At 30.3% G+C, this 21,119-nt stretch overlaps 1 protein-coding gene and 1 pseudogene across 3 annotated transcripts; both read left to right on the forward strand.

The window, feature by feature from the left end:
* The first annotated feature begins 339 nt into the window (after window positions 1-339).
* On the forward strand, window positions 340-6,016 carry LOC114177981 (beta-galactosidase-like). Of its 2 annotated transcripts, XM_028063615.2 has the most exons (19): window positions 340-705; window positions 783-878; window positions 1,000-1,112; window positions 1,229-1,295; window positions 1,394-1,486; window positions 1,667-1,810; window positions 2,096-2,184; window positions 2,259-2,364; window positions 2,498-2,585; window positions 2,776-2,894; window positions 2,983-3,144; window positions 3,381-3,556; window positions 3,685-3,794; window positions 3,868-3,977; window positions 4,083-4,193; window positions 4,291-4,401; window positions 4,489-4,694; window positions 4,796-5,123; window positions 5,392-6,016. In XM_028063615.2, exons 1-19 carry the CDS (start codon window positions 544-546, stop codon window positions 5,500-5,502), a joined length of 2,502 nt encoding a protein of 833 aa, XP_027919416.2. In that variant the 5' UTR covers window positions 340-543; the 3' UTR covers window positions 5,503-6,016. The 2 variants fall into 2 exon arrangements, with proteins under 2 accessions (XP_027919416.2, XP_027919417.2); XM_028063616.2 differs by lacking the exon at window positions 340-705 and having other exon boundaries at window positions 805-878; window positions 1,017-1,112.
* Window positions 6,017-11,195: 5,179 nt separating this feature from the next.
* Window positions 11,196-15,364, forward strand: LOC114177982 (beta-galactosidase-like; annotated as a pseudogene). Its single transcript, XR_014993776.1, has 16 exons — window positions 11,196-11,671; window positions 11,752-11,847; window positions 11,963-12,075; window positions 12,206-12,272; window positions 12,371-12,463; window positions 12,602-12,745; window positions 12,962-13,050; window positions 13,123-13,228; window positions 13,329-13,416; window positions 13,524-13,642; window positions 13,731-13,892; window positions 14,035-14,210; window positions 14,321-14,626; window positions 14,731-14,841; window positions 14,944-15,054; window positions 15,155-15,364. The product of XR_014993776.1 is annotated as a beta-galactosidase-like (transcript).
* Window positions 15,365-21,119: the final 5,755 nt, after the last annotated feature.

A 21,119-nucleotide genomic window follows, 5' to 3' on the forward strand; every position in this document is an offset into this window, starting at 1 on the left:
ACGGTTAAAAAAAATTTAAAATATCAGTTAAAAATTAAGCTATTTATAAAATAATTAATTTTATAAATAATAATTAAAAATAAAATAGAAATATCGAAATATGTGATATATCTTTATATATTATTGTAGATTATTTAGTATATGTATTATTACGGTTTTATTAATGTTGAAGTCTGTTTTACACGTGGATATCTGATACGGATAATTTGTTCCAAAAACATTTGCAGAACAGTGAACCAGAGGGAGAAAATGGGACCCAGTTCTAGCTAGACTCCAAAGTGTATTTGTAGCTTAGATTTTCAAATGTATATAAAGGAGTTGCAGCCTTCTCAAACTGCACAAACCCACCAAAACTACTCCACAACTAAACTACCTTTCTTATATTTAAGTCTTTGTTTGCCATCTCCCTTCAACCTCAAAAGCATCAAAATACATTGTGAAGGAACATCAGAACCGTGTTTCTCTTGTCCCCTTCTTCTCATTCGGACTTTCTGTTTTTGTTTTTTAAATGTGTGAAGGACACTGACGGGTTCACGGGTTCTTATGGAGAATTTACCAAGAGGGATCTTTTATGCCCTGTTGCTATTTTTGTGGGTCTGTGCAGTCACAGCCTCTGTGACTTACGATCACAAAGCGATTCTTGTTAATGGGAAGAGAAGAATTTTGATCTCAGGCTCCATCCACTACCCAAGAAGCACACCTGAGGTACTTATAAAAACTTTTCATTTTTTACACTGAAAACCTTTTTGTTTCTCCATTCTCATTGTCTCTGGTGGCTGTAGATGTGGCCAGACCTTATTCAAAAGGCAAAAGATGGAGGCATAGATGTTATTCAAACCTATGTGTTTTGGAATGGACATGAACCTTCTCCTGGAAAGGTAGTAACGCAAATGTTATTTCCATAGTTTTAAAATATATAATTTCCACTTGTCAAAAAGTTGATAGAAAGCTCACTCTTTTTTTCTTTTATCTGAAATTTGGGGTAACTGAAAAATTCAGTATTATTTCGAGGATAGATACGACCTGGTTAAGTTCATCAAGGTGGTGCAGCAGGCGGGTCTCTATCTTCATCTCCGTATTGGTCCCTTCGTATGTGCTGAGTGGAACTTCGGGTAATGATTTTGATAACTTGTCTTATAATTCTATATATTTTGAGGTAATTTGTTTTGAAAAAGGACAGCACTGTCTAGCAATGTTTAAAGGTCTTTTCTTTCTGTTCGATATTCAGGGGGTTTCCTGTTTGGCTCAAGTATGTTCCGGGTATTTCTTTCAGAACAGACAATGAACCTTTTAAGGTTGGAATTTTCAATTTTGCTCGGTTGTTATTGTTCTAGTTTAATTATGAAATCCTGTTCATTTTGTAAGCAATCGTTCAATTTTGGTAATGATGTAGGCGGCAATGCAAAAGTTTACTGAGAAGATTGTGAGCATGATGAAGGCGGAGAAATTGTTCCAGACTCAGGGAGGTCCAATAATTATGTCACAGGCAAGGAATTGGGGTTTGAATCATATATTTATTCTTAGGATTGCTTTCAAGTTTCAACTTTGCATTTTGTCATGTTAGTTTTTTATAACTGAAGTTTTATTAGTTAGGCCAAGGCCAATTAATTAGAATAATGACCATTTATTGATGGCATTTTCTTTGGCCAAAAATTGAATGTGACAGATAGAAAACGAATATGGACCAGTGGAGTGGGAAATTGGTGCTCCTGGAAAAGCTTATGCCCAATGGGCTGCTCAAATGGCTGTGGGCTTAGATACTGGTGTCCCCTGGATTATGTGCAAGCAAGAAGATGCTCCGGATCCTGTTGTAAGACCCTTTTGCTCAAACCCTTTTAAGAAAAATAAAAAAAGAAACATTTGGAGAATAATTCTTATCTTCTTCCCATAAATTTGTGTGTCCCACCTTTGTTGTTGTGTTTTCTTTTATGTACAATAATGTTTTGGTTGTTTTGTTGCATCCGATTGTTGCTTTTGTTGTTGATATTTTGATGTAGGTTTTCTTATAGTATGTTCTACCCATTTTTGTGTCATCACCCATTTCTGTCATTTTCATTGGCAAATTGATTGAACTCCCTTGCATCTTTGTCCATAGATTAACACCTGCAATGGATACTACTGTGAAAACTTCACTCCTAACAAGGTGTACAAACCCAAAATGTGGACAGAGAACTGGACTGGCTGGTATGTTCGACAAATAAATGACAGTAATAACTGGTCTGGATCCTGTATTCAGTTTTATGTTTCGTGTTCTGTAGGTACACTGAGTTTGGTGGCCCCGTACCTCGTAGACCTGCAGAAGACATGGCCTTCTCTGTTGCTAGATTTGTACAAAATGGTGGTTCATTTGTTAATTACTACATGGTAGGTTGTAGCATTGTCTTTATGATCTATTTGTTGACCAATGTCAATAGACTCTTCCCACCTTTTTATGTACCATGTATTCATTCATTGGAAACTTTGATTTGAGTCTAAAATGTATCATTTTTGGATCCAGTTCCATGGAGGAACTAACTTTGATCGGACAACAGGTGGCCCCTTCATTGCCACCAGCTATGACTACGATGGTCTCCTTGATGAATACGGTAGGCAGAGACATTAGGTTAATTTATTGACATGATTTGAATGATGACACCATGCAAATTTAAATCTATTAAAAAGATTTATTTATTTTTAATTACTTGCTTATATTGATGCTTGGCGTGAATATTAATCACTATGCTTTTGCAAGTTGAACATATTCATATTAGTCTGAAGCTTGTTTAACTATGTCAGGACTTTTAAATGAACCAAAATGGGGGCATTTGAGGGATTTACATAAAGCAATAAAGCTGTGTGAGCCAGCTTTAGTGTCTGTAGATCCCACAGTGACATGGCCTGGTAAAAACCTTGAGGTAAGAACTATACTGTGATGTGACTTGTGAAGAATACTGAAGAGACTTGTTGAAAATTTATTTACTGTTTGTTTTAATTTTATTTTAGGTACATGTGTTCAAGACTTCTGCTACTTGTGCTGCATTCCTTGCAAACTATGACACCAAATCTTCCTCAACAATTACATTTGGAAATGGAAAATATGACCTCCCACCTTGGTCTGTCAGCATCCTTCCTGATTGCAAAACTGAAGTTTTCAACACTGCAAGAGTAAGACAATGCTGTTTGTCAAGCTTATTTTATTTTATCGAGGAGTGTAGCTAGAAATTGTGCAGAACATTTCTGTCACTAACATATTTCTCATACGAATTGTAGTATTGAGTACTTTTTCTGTTGTTCAGGACAAAAACATTGACAGATTTTAAGCAGAAAATCTCTGTATTCATATTGGGTTCTTTTTTTCCAAGTATTCATATTCATGTTATCAATGCTATGTATGTAAACAGGTTGGTGCTCAAAGCTCTCTGCAGGAGATGACTGTTGTGAACACTGCATTTGATTGGCAGTCATACAATGAAGAACCAGCATCTTCAAGTGAAGATGATCCCTTAACAGCATATGCACTTTGGGAGCAGATTAATATCACCCGAGATTCTACAGATTATTTGTGGTATATGACAGAGTAAGTATCTGTCAACTCATCATGTATTTGACTTCTATAAAACTAATAATGGAAATGTTCAACTTCTTGAAACTTACTATTCGTATCCTCGCTCCATCTAATAATGGAAATTATTGTCCCTTGTCCAGTGTCAACATTGATGCAAATGAAGGTTTTATAAAGAGAGGACAATCTCCTGTTCTTACCGTGATGTCAGCTGGCCATGCTTTACATGTTTTCATCAATGGTCAACTTTCAGGTAATGATATATTTCCAATCCATTTTTTTTTTTGGTTATCGCTTATACTTATCCATTTTCTCAATAAATGCAGGTACTGTGTATGGGGGATTGGAGTTCCCTAAATTGACATTTAGTGACGGTGTTAAGCTGAGGGTTGGCAATAATAAGATATCTTTACTAAGTATTGCCGTTGGTCTCCCAGTTAGTTCTCTTCCTCTCTAATATTTTTTACGATTTCTACAAATATAAATTATTTGAAGATTCTTTTCCTCTTCCTATCTTATGCCAATGTTCCATTAATGCCAGAATGTTGGGACTCACTTTGAGACATGGAATGCTGGGGTGTTAGGCCCAGTCACACTTAATGGTCTAAATGAGGGGACTAGAGACTTGTCTAAACAGAAATGGTCTTACAAGGTTTGTCATCTACCATTGTTTTGCACAGTTTCAATCATAGTGATATGTGTGTGTCACCACAGAAATAAGACACTACTCATCTGCATTTTGTTGGCAGATTGGTCTCAAGGGAGAAGCCTTAAACCTTAACACTGTAAGTGGGAGTAGTTCAGTTGAATGGGTAGAAGGATCATTATTGGCTAAAAAACAGCCTTTGACATGGTACAAGGTAAGATTGAATTTCAACAAGTGTGGTATTTGTTCACGTAAGAGTTTATATTTCTTCTAACACATTTATGCTGTGATGTGTGAATAGACAACTTTTAGCACACCAGAAGGCAATGATCCATTGGCTCTGGACATGATTAGCATGGGAAAGGGCCAAGTATGGATAAATGGTAGAAGCATTGGACGGCATTGGCCTGGATATATAGCACGCGGTGGTTGTGGGGAATGTTCCTACACTGGAACTTACACTGAGAAAAAGTGCCAGACAAACTGTGGAGAGCCCTCCCAGAGATGGTAAGAGCTGATACAAGTTATTTCTGCTCAGTGAATGGTGTGAGTAAGTTGAACATCATCATGATTCATGACATTGACAACCTATTGTTTACATTGGACAGGTACCATGTTCCTCGGTCGTGGCTGAACCCAAGTGGGAACTATCTGGTTGTGTTTGAAGAATGGGGAGGAGACCCCAGTGGAATTTCCTTGGTGAAAAGAACAACAGCAAGTGTTTGTTCAGATATATATGAAGGGCAACCAACTCTTAAAAACAGGCAGATGCTTGACAGTGGGAAAATTAATAGACCCAAGGCTCACTTATGGTGTCCACCTGGGCAAAAGATATCCAAGATTAAGTTTGCTAGTTATGGATTGCCACAGGGAAGTTGTGGAAACTATAGAGAGGGAAGATGTCATGCTCATAGATCATATGATGCTCCTGAAAAGGTACCCCAATCAGCTTCACCCTTTACAATTTAGATTTTGTTTCAGTCACACAATTTCACCCAGTCCTCTTCTGAGTTTTCTGCCATAGTCATTAGTACTAGTAAATTTTGTATCAGTTGGCACTCTTTTTGTTTATGAACCATTTGGTTCTGAATGATTATGATGCTGTTTAGCTCCAGCATGCTATGCTCATGCTTCTTTTTGTTATTATCAGTGTTACCTTTTTCTTCTGCTACTTTGTATTATGTATTATTGTTCTTATTTGTAGAACTGCATTGGCAAGCAATCTTGCTCTGTGACTGTAGCTGCTGAAGTTTTTGGGGGAGACCCATGTCCGGGAACTGCAAAGAAGTTGTCACTTGAGGCACTCTGCAGCTAGATCATGAATCAGAGAAAAAACATGGAGCAGATTTATTAGGTTTAGCACACAAAAAGTATTTGAAGTCCAATACACACACAATCCCAATCATGCAACAGCTTTCCCAAAACAAATGTAGATAAAAAGAAATTAGCTCAAAGTGTTACATAATCAGGCTATTCATACACATTTTTTCAATAAAGTAGCAGTTCGAACTTCTTGGATAATAATTTTCAATTAGATAGTCAACCAATAACGTTTATTTATAGAAAAAAACTTATTTCAAAATCATCACTTGGGCCTGGGGTGTAAACCTTAACGGGCCTCTGCGTATTGGGTTACTGGTTGAGGCCCAAAAGATTTACTTTCCTATCATGTTATTTTATGGTTGTAGCAGAAATTGGGTTGAAAACCACGTGTTCCGCCAATGTTGCTTTCTCTCATAATCCTTACTCTTTTCATATTATGTCTCTTAAATTGGACATAATGTTAGATAACAATTCAGCTATGTAGCTTATGAAATTCGTTTTCTTTATTGTTGTTCGTGGGTTTATTTATGGTATTCATCAACTGTATCCTAAAAAGAAAAATCCAAAAAGATTTTTTACCGGTTCACATATTAACGTATTATATTTATAAAATTCGCGAGTTAATTGTGAAATATTTAAATTATTTGTTTTAAGTGAAAATGATTTATTTTATGTGACATCTTATTAACATTTAAAAGTTTGAAACAAGTGATAATTTTATATTCTAAGATTATTTGAAAGAAAAAAAAAATATTGTATGGAAATGTATTAATTGAAGCTGACATTTTTTCTATGGTTTTGAGATATAAGCGCATCACTGAATTCTTCACCAAGATACATTTACCAAACCCCAACGCAAACCCTAAATATTGAACAAGATTCTAAATCCTGGTCACTCTCACTCACTGCTTTCTCATATTCTTCAACATTCTAAGGAATTGCAATCAAATGTAGCTAATGCCACCATAATTGTGTTGTTTTGACACATTATTTAAGACTTTTTTGTGTTGTGACTGAAATTGTGGTGTGGTGAACTGTGTTTTAGAAAAGTTGAAGAAATGGATTGATTCACCATTCTATTTTGTTATTCTAAAACAAATTACGATTTAGATTGTTCTGTCCGCGTGCTGTCGAAATAAAAAAATGTAAGTTGGTCAACATGTATGAATATCTAATATTTATATGACTCAATTTCTGTTTAATAAAGATAATCTTTTATAAAAGAAAATAAGAATTAAAAATTTGTATTTTATTAAGTTTACGAATTCGAATTTTAATTTTTCATTATTTATTTATAAAATTTTCATAGTCTCTCTGTACTCTCTCAAAATTTTCTTTAGTTTTTTTTTTTTCTTCTAAGATTCCGAAGTCTTTTTGATTCTTTTTCTCATTAAATAATGTCATTAAGTAAATAATAAATAACCAATTTTTTTTTTGTGTCATAGTAAAATTATTTATCATCGTAAGGTTTTTTGATATTTTGTTGTTTCATATGTAAGCTCTTGTTTTTCCCCGATCCCTTTTATTCCCCTTTTCATATTTTTCCTTTTTTTGTTTTTCTATAGTCTTTCTTTTCTTTTAAGATTTTTTTGTCCACATCTCATATTTCATGACCATAACACATATATAAATAAATAAAAAAACACAGAAAATTTAATGTGATTCAGTATCAAGGTCTATATCATCCAAGTTTGTGTAATTTGTTATGAACCAAAAGTGCAAACCCTTTATGGTGCAATTTTTCTTACAAAAAATTGCACACCTTCCAATAACACACAACTACCTAGTCCCCCATACACCCAATAGATCTTTTGAGTTGTGGTGACTTCCAAAAATAACTCTTTATTTTTATAATACTTTTCTGCTGTTCTCTTCTTTATATTACTCAATGTGAGACTTTAGTGAGTACTCACTTGAGAACTAACACTTAGAGTGTGTTTTCTTCCAAGGATGAAGTTGAGGGAGGGTGAGTAGATGAATAAGCAAGGATGAATTTGAGAGTGACTTCAGTGTTTGCTTCAAAGAATCTGAGATGATAAAGAAATATGAATTTGAAGAAGACTCAAGATTTTTATCCTCTCATTTTGAAAAGACAAGAAAGGAAAGACATGTCATCACACGAGTTTTGACGTTTTTGTCTATAACATTTACACATGACTACAAAATGATTTTTTATTAGCATTAATTTTTTGTTAATAAAAAAATATTTAAATTATCTGTTGTACTTTAAATTATTAAAAAACTAAATATATATTTCTTTTCTTTTTATTGTGTATATAACATATAATAACATATTTATTTTTGTATTAATTTAAAACAACGATTATATCATGTAAATTATTGAAGAATAGTATATAATTTTTTTTCTAATAATAAAAAATATATTAATAATAATAATAATAACATTACTAATATAATAATAATATTAAAACTAATGATATTAATAATAATAATAATAACATTACTAATATAATAATATTAAAACTAATAATAATAATATTAATACTAAAACTAATAATAATTATTATATTTTATTTTATACTAATTTTAACCATAGGAATAAACTAGTAATATATTAATTTTATCTATTAAAATATTATTTTATATTTATCACATCTATCATATAATTCATAAATTTTCACAAACATTACCTTTGAATCTCTTCACTTTCACCTTTCAGTCCCTTGAAACAGACAACCTCACTTTCCTCTCTCCATTCCCTTAAATCCATATACTCAGATTCCCTCAAATTCATCCTTGGAAGCAAACACACCATTAATGATCATTTTTAGTTCATTATTATTAGTAAAGCGAATAAAAATAAATAAATTTTGGAGTAAAGTAAGTCTTTCACTTGCTTTATCCTTAACCCAGTCCTAAGTGTCATTTGTTGTGTGTATAAAAATGTATTATATTAACTTAAAGTATAAAAATGTATTGTATTGACTTAAAGGCTAAAATGTAGTAACTTATGATTTCTTATGTATAACTTTTTTTTTTTTGTATACTAGCTACTTACCTTGTGGTTTATGTGTTGTTTGGTTTTCTCTTGATTTCTTTTTACAATGATCATTTAATTGTGTGAGCAGAGGAGGACACATGTGTAAATGCTTTTTTAGCTGAACAATAGTGAGATTGTTGTATAGTTTTTTTTTTTTTTGAAAAAGATCGAAAGATTTTCATATTTAGTTGTTTATATATATATATAATTATTTCTTTTTGATAAGTGTATTAATATTTCATATATAACTATTTTGTTTTTATCCAACGGTGAATCTTCGGCCAATATTTTGGGAGTGTCAAAATTTTGGTTGAATTATCCTTTTGGTATATTTTATCGTCCAAAGATGTCAAATCAGTCCTCTAATTTTTTTTAGTCGTAATTTGATCCTGATTTTTTAAAAATTGATACAATTTGATCTTTTTCGTTAAATCTCTTAAAGCAGAACAAAGATTTTTTCATCAAAATTGACACTAGGATTATATCAATTACACCATCAAAGGAAAGCATCCTTATTCACAACTTCAATCCTGATGAAGAAATCTTGATCCCCGGTTCAAGAAATTTAACAAAAAAAAAGACCGAATTGCATCATTTTTTAAAAAATTGGAACCATTTTGAGACTAAAAAAAATTGGAGGACCAACTTGATATTTTTAAACAAAAATAAGAATCAAAAGCATAATTCCATAATTTTTATTTAAACTAGTAAAAATATTGTACTTAATTTTTTTATGATAATAAAAAATAATAAAATTATAATTATTGTTATTATTATAATTATAAAATTAAATATAATTTTTTTATAATTTTACTATAATTAATTTTTATTTATAACAAATAAATTTTAAAAAAGTAATCAAATAAAAAATGATATAAATTAAATAAATGATCATTTAAAAGATAATATTAATAAAATAATTAATTTTATTTAAAAAATATTTAAAAAGACTTTTCCTTATATATATATATAGAGAGAGATAAATATATGAAAATTTGTAAAATATTAAATACATAAATATATTAATAATATTAACTTTTTAAAAAACATATTTAAAATTATATATTAATATATAAATGTGAAAGAATTTTTGGGAGCCATGAACCCTGGTTATTACTAAGTACCGCCACTAATTTTATCATAATATTTATGTTTTATTTAGTAGTTATACTAGTAATATGATATTTCAATATCTGTGTAAAATTTTAAAATTATTAGACTTATCTGTAATGTATTTTATATATAGAAATTATAGAGAAAGTTATGTTATGCATCTAATTTATACTTTAATTATTAAATTTAATAAGTTAAATTATTATTATTATTTAAACAAAATCACCAAATTAACATCACGTTAATTATACAGTAATATCTATCGATGTAGAAAATATATGTCGATAATTTTGGGTCATACAGACATAGTATTTTTAATTTGGTCCTTCAACAAATTAGAAATTATTCTACTATCTCTACACAATTTTTATTTTTATGACATATGCTTTTAGGCAAAACATTAATATAGTCAGATAACTTTATTATTTGATTTAATAAATAATGACTCTAACACATTTAAATATGTATCATATGTATGTATGACCCAAAATTACCAACATATACTTTTACATTGATAGATATTACTGTATCAATTAACGTGCTGTTAATTTGGTGATTTTGTTTAAATAGTAATTATTATTTTACTTACTAAATTTAATAATTAAAGTATAAATTAGATGCATAACATAACTTTCTATTAATTTCTATATTTTGAATAATATTAATATTTGTGATTGATCCTAAAAGCAATATTAGGATTATATATATATATATATATTTATTTATTTATTTGTGTCTAACAATATAAAGATAAATATTAAGATATGTATGTGTATATATATTTTTTAAATAATTAATATTATTTAATAATATTCTTATATATAGAAATTATATGAAGTGATACAATAATGTCTGTATAATAAATATCACGATCTGAAAGTGTTTAATGATTTATTAAATTTAATTTAAGATATGCTAGTTGATTACAAATTTTAGATTAAAGTCTTGTTTAAATTTATATGTGTCTCGTGTTTAAAATACCTTTTGCAAACTTTGTTTCAAGTCATTGTTTTATAAAACCCACCCTTTTTGTAATTTTATATTTACACTTTAATACAAATATAAATTTGTAAAATATATTTTTTATAATTTAAGATCTTATTTTATAAATATCAATATTTTTTTTGCTACAATCTTATTTACTTCTTAAATCACTAACCTCTTATCTTTTCTTAATACATAAAGAGCATAATCATCATTAGTATTATTATTTTTACTATTATTATTATTATTATTATTATTATTATTATTATTATTATTATTATTATTATTATTAGTGTTATGATTTTATTAAGATGTGTTGAACTCTGTTTTACACGTGGATATCTGATATGGAAAATGGGACCCAGTCTCCAAAGTGTAGTCGTAACTTGGATTTTCAAATGTATATAAGAAGGAGTTGCTGTTAGTTCAGTTACATTCAACACAAAAGAAACCAAAGGATATAATGCATTTTACTCGTTCAAATGCTTCAAATTAAGATTTACTATATTTATTTTTGTGATTTTAATTCCTTTTAATTTAATATAAATATGCTATGTTTTTAGAATTGTAATGCATTCGACAAAGGAAGTGTGTAATTAAATGAGAATTCTTTTGTAACAATCATTTGTCAGGATTCAATTGTTTCTTCCAATTTCTCTGTCATATTTACCGCCATTTCTCCAACAGTTGCAGCATTCTCAAACTGCACAAACCCACCAAAACTAAACTACCTTTCTTATATTAAAGTCTTTGTTTGCCATCTCCTTTCAACCTCAAAAGCATCAAAATACATTGTGAAGGAACATCAGAACCGTGTTTCTCTTGTCCCCTTCTTCTCATTTGGACTTTCTGTTTCTGTTTTTTAAATGTGTGAAGGCTACTGACTGATTCACTGGTTCTTATGGCGAATTTACCAAGAGGGGTTGTTTATACCCTGCTGCTATTTTCGTGGGTTTGTGCAGTCACAGCCACTGTGTCTTACGATCACAAAGCCATTCTTATTAATGGGCAGAGAAAAATTTTGATCTCAGGCTCCATCCACTACCCAAGAAGCACACCTGAGGTACTTATAAAAGACTTTTCATTTCTCACACTGAAAAGCTTTTTGTTTCTCCATTCTCATTGTCTCTGGTGGCTCTGTAGATGTGGCCAGACCTTGTTCAAAAGGCCAAAGATGGAGGCATAGATGTTATTGAAACCTATGTGTTTTGGAATGGACATGAACCTTGGCCTGGAAAGGTACTAATGTTATTTTCATTTTTTAAACATATTATTTCCACTTGTCAAAAAGTTGATACAAAGCTAACTCTTTTTCTATTTTTTTATATGAAATTTGGGGTAACCGAAAATTCAGTATTATTTCGAGGATAGATACGACCTGGTTAGGTTCATCAAGGTGGTGCAGCAGGCTGGCCTCTATCTTCATCTCCGTATTGGTCCCTACGTATGTGCTGAGTGGAACTTTGGGTAAGATTTTGATAACCTGTCTTACAATTCTACATAACATAATATATATATTCTGAGGATAACTTGTTTTGGAAAAGAACAACACTGTTTAGCAATGTCTAAAGGTCTTTTCATTCTGTTTGATATTCAGGGGGTTTCCTGTTTGGCTCAAGTTTGTTCCGGGTATTTCTTTCAGAACAGACAATGAACCCTTTAAGGTTGGAATTTTCAATTTTGGTCGGTTATCATTGTTATAGTTTAATTATGAAATCCTGTTAATTTTGTAAGCAACCGTTCAATTTTGGTGATGACGTAGGCGGCAATGAAAACTTTTACTGAGAAGATTGTGTACATGATGAAGGCGGAGAAATTGTTCCAGACTCAGGGAGGTCCAATAATTTTATCACAGGCAAGGAAATGGGGTTTGAATATATTCTTAGGATTGCTTTCAAGTTTCAACTTTGCATTAGTTAGGCCAAGGCCAACCAATTACAATAATGACCATTTATTGATGGCATTTTCTTTGACCAAAAGTTGAATGTGACAGATAGAAAACGAATATGGACCAGTGGAGTGGGAAATTGGTGCTCCTGGAAAGGCTTATACCCAATGGGCTGCTCAAATGGCTGTGGCATTAGATACCGGTGTCCCCTGGATTATGTGCAAGCATGACCATGTTCCGGATCCTATTGTAAGACCCTTTTGCTCAAACCCTTTTAAGAAAAAAAAAAAAAAAGAAATATTTGTGTGTCCCACCTTTGTTGTTGTGTTTTTTATTAGGTACAGTCTTCAGTAATATTGTATTTGTTGCTATCTCTTTTATAGTTTGTTCTACTCGTGTCATCCACCCATTTCTGTGTTTTTTCATTGGCAAATTGACTGAACTCCCTTGCATCTTTGTCGATAGATTAACACCTGCAATGGATACTACTGTGAAAACTTCGTTCCTGACAAGGACTACAAACCCAAAATGTGGACAGAGAACTGGACTGGCTGGTATGTTCGACAAATAAATGAAGTAATAACTGATCTGGATCCTGTATTCATTTTATGTTTCTTGTTCTGTAGGTACACTGAGTTTGGTGGCCCGGTTCCTCGTAGATCTGCAGAAGACACAGCCTTCTCAGTCGCAAGATTTATACAAAATGGCGGTTCATTAGTTAATTACTACATGGTAGGTTGGAGCATTGCGTTTATGATGTATCTGTTGCTCAATGTGAATAGATTCATTGGAAACTTTTATTGATTCTAAAATATATCATTTTTGGATCCAGTTCCATGGAGGAACTAACTTTGATCGGACATCAGGTGGCCCCTTCATTGCCACCAGCTATGACTATGATGCTCTCCTTGATGAATACGGTAGGAAGAGAGATTAGGTTAATTTGTTGACATGATTTGTGTGATGAAACCTGTTTTTGCAAATTGTACATATTCACATTAGTCTGAAGCTTGTTTAACTATGTCAGGCCTTTTAAATGAGCCAAAATGGGGGCATTTGAGGGACTTGCATAAAGCAATAAAGTCGTGTGAGTCAGCTTTAGTGTCTGTAGATCCCTATGTGACATGGCCTGGTAAAAACCTTGAGGTAAGAACTATCCTGTGATGTGACTTGTGAAGAATACTGAAGAGACTTGTTGAAAATTTATTTACTGCTTGTTTTAATTTTACTTTAGGTACATGAGTTCAAGACTCCTTCCACTTGTGCTGCATTCCTAGCAAACTACGACACCAAAAATTCCGCTACAATTGCATATGGAAATGGAAAATATGAACTACCAGCTTGGTCTGTCAGCGTCCTTCCTGATTGCGCAACTGAAGTTTTCAACACTGCAAGAGTAAGACAATACTTTGTGCAGAAATTTTCTGTCAGTAACACATTTCTCATACGAATGGTTCAAGGACAGAAACATTAGACAGATATTGAGCAGAAAATCTGTGTATTCATATTCATGTTATCAATGCTATGCGTGTAAACAGGTTGGTGCTCAAAGTTCTCCGCCGAAGATGACTGGTCTGAACACTGGATTTGTTTGGCATTCATACAAAGAATGGCCGTTAGAGTCCACTGAAAAGGATTCCTTTATAGGATATGAACTCTGGGAGCAGATTAATGTCACCCGAGATTCTACAGATTATTTGTGGTATATGACAGAGTAAGTATCTTTCAACTCATCATGTGTTTCACTTCCAAAAAATGTTCAACTTCTTGAAACTTACTATTCATATCCTCTCTCTAACTAATAAATTATTGTCCCTTGTCCAGTGTCTACATTGATGCAAATGAAGGTTTTTTGAAGAAAGGAGAATCTCCCTATCTTAACGTGATGTCAGCTGGCCATGCTATGGTTGTTTTCGTTAATGGAGAATATTCAGGTAATGATATATTCTCAATCCACACTTTTGTTATGATAATCTTCGCTTGTACTTAATACTTATCCATATTTTCTGTATAAATGCAGGTGTTGCGTATGGGTCATTGGAGGTCCCTAAATTTACATTTGGTGGCAAAGTTAAGATGTGGGCTGGCAATAATAAGATATCTTTACTAAGTGCTACTGTTGGTCTCGCGGTTAGTTCTCTTCCTCTCTAATATTTTTGTTATTTCTACAAATATAAACAATTTCCAGATTCTTTTCCTCGTTCTATCTTATCACAATGTTCCAATAATGCCAGAATGTTGGGTTACACTATGAGACATGGAAAGCTGGGGTGTCAGGGCCAGTCACACTTAGTGGTCTAAACGAGGGGACTAGAGATTTGTCTAAACAAAAATGGTCTTACAAGGTTTGTCTTGTCATCTACCATTGTTTTGCACAGTTGCAATCATAATGATGTGTGTGTGTCACCACAGAAATAAGACACTACTCATCTGCATTTTGTTGGCAGGTTGGTCTCAAGGGAGAAGACTTATACATATACAGTGTTAATGGGGAAAAATCTGTTCAATGGACACGAGGAAATGCATTGATTAGAAAACATTGTTTGACATGGTACAAGGTAAGATTGAATGAATATCAACAAATGTTGTATTTATTATGTCACTGATCATGTAAGGGTTTATATTTCTTCTAACACATTTATGCATTGATGTCAATAGACACGTTTTAACGCACCAGAAGGCAATGATCCATTGGCTCTGGACATGTATACCATGGGAAAGGGCCAAGTATGGATAAATGGTAGAAGCATTGGACGCCATTGGCCTGCAAATAAAGCACGCGGTGGTTGTGGGGATTGTTACTACGCTGGAACTTACAATGAGAAAAAATGTCTCACAAACTGTGGGGAGCCCTCCCAGAGATGGTAAGAGCTGATACAAGTTATTTTTCCGCTGTGAATGGTGTAAATAACTTGAACATCATCATGATTCATGACATTGACAACCTATTGTTGGCATTGGACAGGTACCATGTTCCTCGGTCGTGGCTGTACCCAACTGGGAACTATCTGGTTGTGTTTGAAGAATGGGGAGGAGACCCTTTTGGAATTACTTTGATGAAAAGAACAGTAGAAAGTGGTGTTTGTGCTGAAGGATCAAGTCCTAAATTGGCCTGTGGCAAAGTATGAAGCTCGAATGACACGTATCGGACACACGCAGGATACTCATACGATACACTATCAATAAAGTGTCTAATTTGAAGGACATTTTTTTGTCTTGACATAATTTTGACATGTCTCCAATACAATGCTAATAACCACAAATTCAATAAACTTGTAAACTTATTATATAAGTTTATGAAAGAAGTCGGAACTCATACAAGAAGAACTTGAAGAGAAATCAAGGCAATTTAAAGATATAAGAACATATTTCTAACTAGTTCGTGATGATCCAAGGACCTGAAAATTCAAAGAGTTCCATTATTTATAGATTCAGATTCTGTTTTTAGATTTATTGGACCTATGTATGTAATTAGGCTTATTTTTATCTTTTGAACATTAAAGAGTCTACTTATACATAGGCCTACAACGAATGTAATTACTTTTAGTCATATTTATCAAAGATTGAGATTTTTGTGGCGAATTTTCCTTGACTTCAATTTTATTGATTGTGACATCTCTATTATTAGTTCTTATCAAAGAGTTTATAAGTTCTTATCAAAGAGTGATATCTTTTTAGCATATCTTCCTTGACTTATTTATCTTATTGATTATGACGTCTTTATTTTCAATACTTATCAAAGAGTGATTTCTTTGTGGTGATCTTCCTTTACTTAGCAACAAGCTAAATTGTGACGTTCTTCCATCATTGTCTTATTCGTTCTTTATAATTATAATCTCTGAATTTTCCTTTTAATATTTCATCTATTTTATAAGAGAAATTCAAAATCAACAACAATCATAAACTTTTCTGAATAGGATCATATAAGTTTCTATTATGATTATAAAAATAAGGAACAAATCTTATATGATCATTACTTTTAGTTTTTTGGATATTAGATAGATAGATTAGATTTATTTTTGTGTTAATTAACAATGTATTAGTTTACAATTTGAAACAAATATGTATATACACGCCGTGTCCTATATTTTTTTATTTAGTTGTATCTTCATATCCTTATCTGGACATGGTGTCCACCTAGGCAAAAGATTTCCCAGACTAAATTTGCTAGTTATGGATTGTCGCATGAAACTTGTGGAAACTATAGAGAGTGAAGTTGTCATGCTCACATATCATATGATGCAAGAGTGGTAAGGTGGTTTAGTGGTTAGAAAGAAGGAAATGTTGTACGTTCAATATCTCCTACTAACAATTTGGAGAAATAAAATTAATTTGGTGGGTTTAGAAATGAGGATGAGAAAGATTGTGAGTTCAACTCTCCAACAATTCAGCTATGTTGTTTATGAAACTCATTTTCTTTATTGATGTTCTTGGATTTAGGTATGGTATTATCAACACTATCCTAGAAAAGAAAAGAAAAATCTATTCTTTTTTATCGGTACACATATTACTATTTTATAAGTTAATTGTGAAATACATAAATTATTTTTTTAATTAAAAATGATTAATTTTATGTGACATCTTTTTAACATTTAAAAATTTGAAAGAAGTGACAATTTTATATTCTAAGAATATTTAAAAGAAAAAAGTATTGTGTGGAAATGTATCAATTGAAGCTGGCATTTTTCTATGATTTTGAGATATAAGCGCATTACTAAATTATTCTCTAAAAAAAGTTAAATAGCTAAAAAAATATGTTTTAGTGGCTTTAACATATATGAGCTGTGATATTTGTACTAGAATTATTTACATAATTAGGTTCAATACCTTAGAACAAAATTAAACTATAATAAAAAACATTAAACTATAAAATAAATAATTTTAAATAATGTTATTAATTCAACAATAACAATTTAGTGTACTTAAAATTTATCATAAATTAATAACATATTTAATATCCATAAAATTATAATATATATGCTTGTTTGATGAGAGCAAGACAATATCAAAATAATTTTAGGCAAATATACTTTCTTTTTAAACAAATATATGTCTTTCATTTTCTCACAAATTATTGGTGTTTAACGTTTTAACACATCATTCAAGTCCGATAATTGTTTATTTCATTTCTTTGTGAAAATTTTCTCAGAAAATTATATTAGGTTGGTAATATATATTAATTAATGAAAAAACTTACAAAGAGAGACAAATTTAATAATAATAAAAACTATTGAGAAAGTGAACAATAATATAATATAAAAAATAATTAATGGTAGTAATTTTTTCACTAAAGGGTAAATTGCAGGTTAATATTGTATAGAGGAGTTATTGCTACTCAAAGCAATGTTGTCTTAAAAAAATAGTAAATTGGGGCCCAATAAATCAAGCATTTTGATCATATTTGACCTCCAAAACTTATTTAACTTTACTTCCTTGTACTTAATTGAAAAAGAAAACGACCTTTAGGGATATAAAGTTCAATTTTAAGAAAGAAGTGAGGACCACCTTCCACTAATTAAACTTTACAAGACATAAACACGATTACTCCTCCTTTTTCCTCCACAAAGTAAAAGGAAAACTATGTTCAAAGTTTTTTTTTTTTTTTCCAATATCCATTTGTTGTCTATTCATGATTAGTTAATACTCATCTCAAAAGGATAGATTTCAAAATTACTTTCTTTCTTAAATTCAGCATGAATGCTAACCAATAATGTTTTCCAATCACTAACTAAAGAATTAACTCAATTTCTAAAACACTTTTCAACATAGTTTATTTTTTCTTTTCTTTTTCATATAAACTAAACCTAATGGCTAGTATTTTTAAAAAGAAAATTTTAAATATAGCTTAATATAGATAAGACTTACACATTTATATATTATAAATTTTTATTTTGATGTAAAATTTTAAACATGTCCCAATAACTAAAATAAATGACGAAGTTGTTTGTTTTTGTATTTTTTATAATAAGATAAGTAATTTAATATGGAAAAAATGTTATATAAATGAGTTTTAGGCCTCACTCAATCCTACAAAACCGGTTTGTAGGTTTTAAGTCTAATTCAACCCTAAAAAACTGATTTGTAGAGATCTACTAATATATTATGAATTGGTCTTATCTCTAATCGATGTGACACTTTAAAAAAAGAAATATAAATATATATAATGTCTCGATGTAAATTTTAAATGTCCAGTTTACTTTTTAAATTTTCTATCTTGTTCGTTGTCATCATTAACTACACAAAAATTAAGAAAACGTTGTGTAGAAAAAAGAAATAAAAAAAGGTCAAGAGTCATAGAGACTACTACCTAAGTGTCTATTAATCTTTTAAGACTGCAAGAAAAAGAAGGAAAAGTAGGAGAGTTATAATAAAGAACTTGGATACGCAAAGTTAAAGGTTAATTTGCCTAAAAGGTAAAGGTGATAGGAACACACTTTTGAGAAGGTATATGGTTTAAATGAATCTGTTTTGAATTAACATCATCTTACAAAATTAGTTTAAAACAAATATTAATTTTAGATTAATTGGATTTTGTTTGGATAATAAATATTAAAAACCAATGTTAACTCATAATACTACTTGAAAAAAATTACAGTTAAAATCGATTTTTGGGTGTAATTAACAAAATGAACATTTTTCACGAATATATTTTAGTGTAAATATTTTGTTTATGATATTATTAATATATATATATATATTATCACTTATTAATTAATATAATATTATATATATTTAAAAAATACATACATAAACGCATGTATTTACGCATTTACGCTAGTATGTATAAAATTAATTAATTAGAAGTGAAATGTTTTATGGGTCGATACTTTTTATAAGACAGAATTTATTTTTGTTGAGTTTGGACCGAATTTTAATAGATTAAATACAACAGCGAATGAATGTCCACTTGCAAATAAAACTAAAGTAACAATGTGCAAAAAGTATAAGATTACGATTAAATCTGAAATTCTTCTTTACACAATGTCATTACACAAATTATTATAACGTTATATTTTAATAAGCTATATTATATATTTTATCATATTAGATTATATAAAATTGTTTTGAATGAGTAACACATTAGAGATAAAAATTGGCATGTTACGTAAGTAATATAATTCTTGATGATTATGTAATTGACATAATATATATTACAAATAATAACTGAAAAATAAACTTTATTATATATACTTGCGTAACACAGGTGCCCGTCATCGCGCCTGTGTATGCATTTTTTAAATATGTGTAATATTATATTAGTAAGTGATAATATTATAATGTTATTAAGTTAATATATATATATTAAAATTATATTTATTTAAAATTAAATTAAATATATCAGAACAGATAAAAGAATAACCATTGATAAATAAAAAAGAAGAGAAGAAGCAGAAATATCTGATTTTATAAAATTTATAAAAGTAATGGTCAATTTTTAAAAATTTAATAAATTATTATATTTAAAGGGTAAAATCGGTATTTTGAAAAGTGGACAAAAAAGGGAAATTCTCTTTATATATTGTTATATATATATATATATATATATATATATATATATATATATATATATATATATATATATATATATATTATAGAATTTTATTTCTATTAGGATTAAATTAAGAAAATTATGATTATACTAGTATCGTTATATAAAAATATGTTTTAGTTAGTGAAACAATTTTATTATCTCTACATTTTTTTTCAAAGTTGATAAAAAGATATTACACATTTCTAATTTCTTTAGTAATCTTTTAAAATTTTGGTGTGTTGGCATAATATATAATATACAGTTTTGAATCATGGTTATTGATAGATTTTGGTTCTATATGATTATATGACATTAGTTTTACACATGTTAGATATTTGACACTACTTTTACACAAAAACCTTAAGACAATGATATTATTGGTCTTTATTCTTATATAGTATTTAACTTGATCTATTCTATCTGATGTGGAACTTTGACTGACACTTAAACTATGGTACTTGGACTATTGGACTATTCTTAACATATAAGGTTTAGATTTTTAAAAATAAAATATTATAATTTGTATTATAATTATAGGTTTAAAGGTTGCATTAAGATTTGTTTGAATGAGTGGGGGTTTAGAAGGTGATTGGGGAGAAAGAAATTATGGGGGCAAGTACGCTGCTGCACACCGTGCTCTGATTGAAAGAAAACAAACGTGCATCAATAATATAAGACTTTGCAACACAATCTCTCTTCCTCCCACGTTTCGTCCTTTCAGTGGTCCAACTTAACCTTCACCACCTATATATGGCATCAATTAACTCTTCATAAATACAATCATTATCTGCATAATACTATTGGATATTATCATCACTCACATTCCATCCAATAATTGAAACATCAATTTGTTTTACTCATAACAGACCAAACATGTTGTAGGCAAATATCATAACCATGATTACAGGCAAAAGGTCATCCTGTCAAAATTAACTCCTTTCAAATTTCGAATTGACACTGCCAATGTCATACTTTTTTAACATTTGTTTACAAGTCAAAATATATATTTCAAAATAATACCTGCTGTAGCAAAAAAGAGTTAAAATTCACATTACATAAATAAAATGTTTAGTAGAAGATATTAAAGAAATT

Source organism: Vigna unguiculata, chromosome 3, assembly GCF_037176805.1.
Source record: "Vigna unguiculata cultivar grain cowpea cultivar isolate G323 ecotype 2 chromosome 3, ASM3717680v1, whole genome shotgun sequence".
In the NCBI taxonomy this organism is placed as follows: Eukaryota; Viridiplantae; Streptophyta; class Magnoliopsida; order Fabales; family Fabaceae; genus Vigna; species Vigna unguiculata.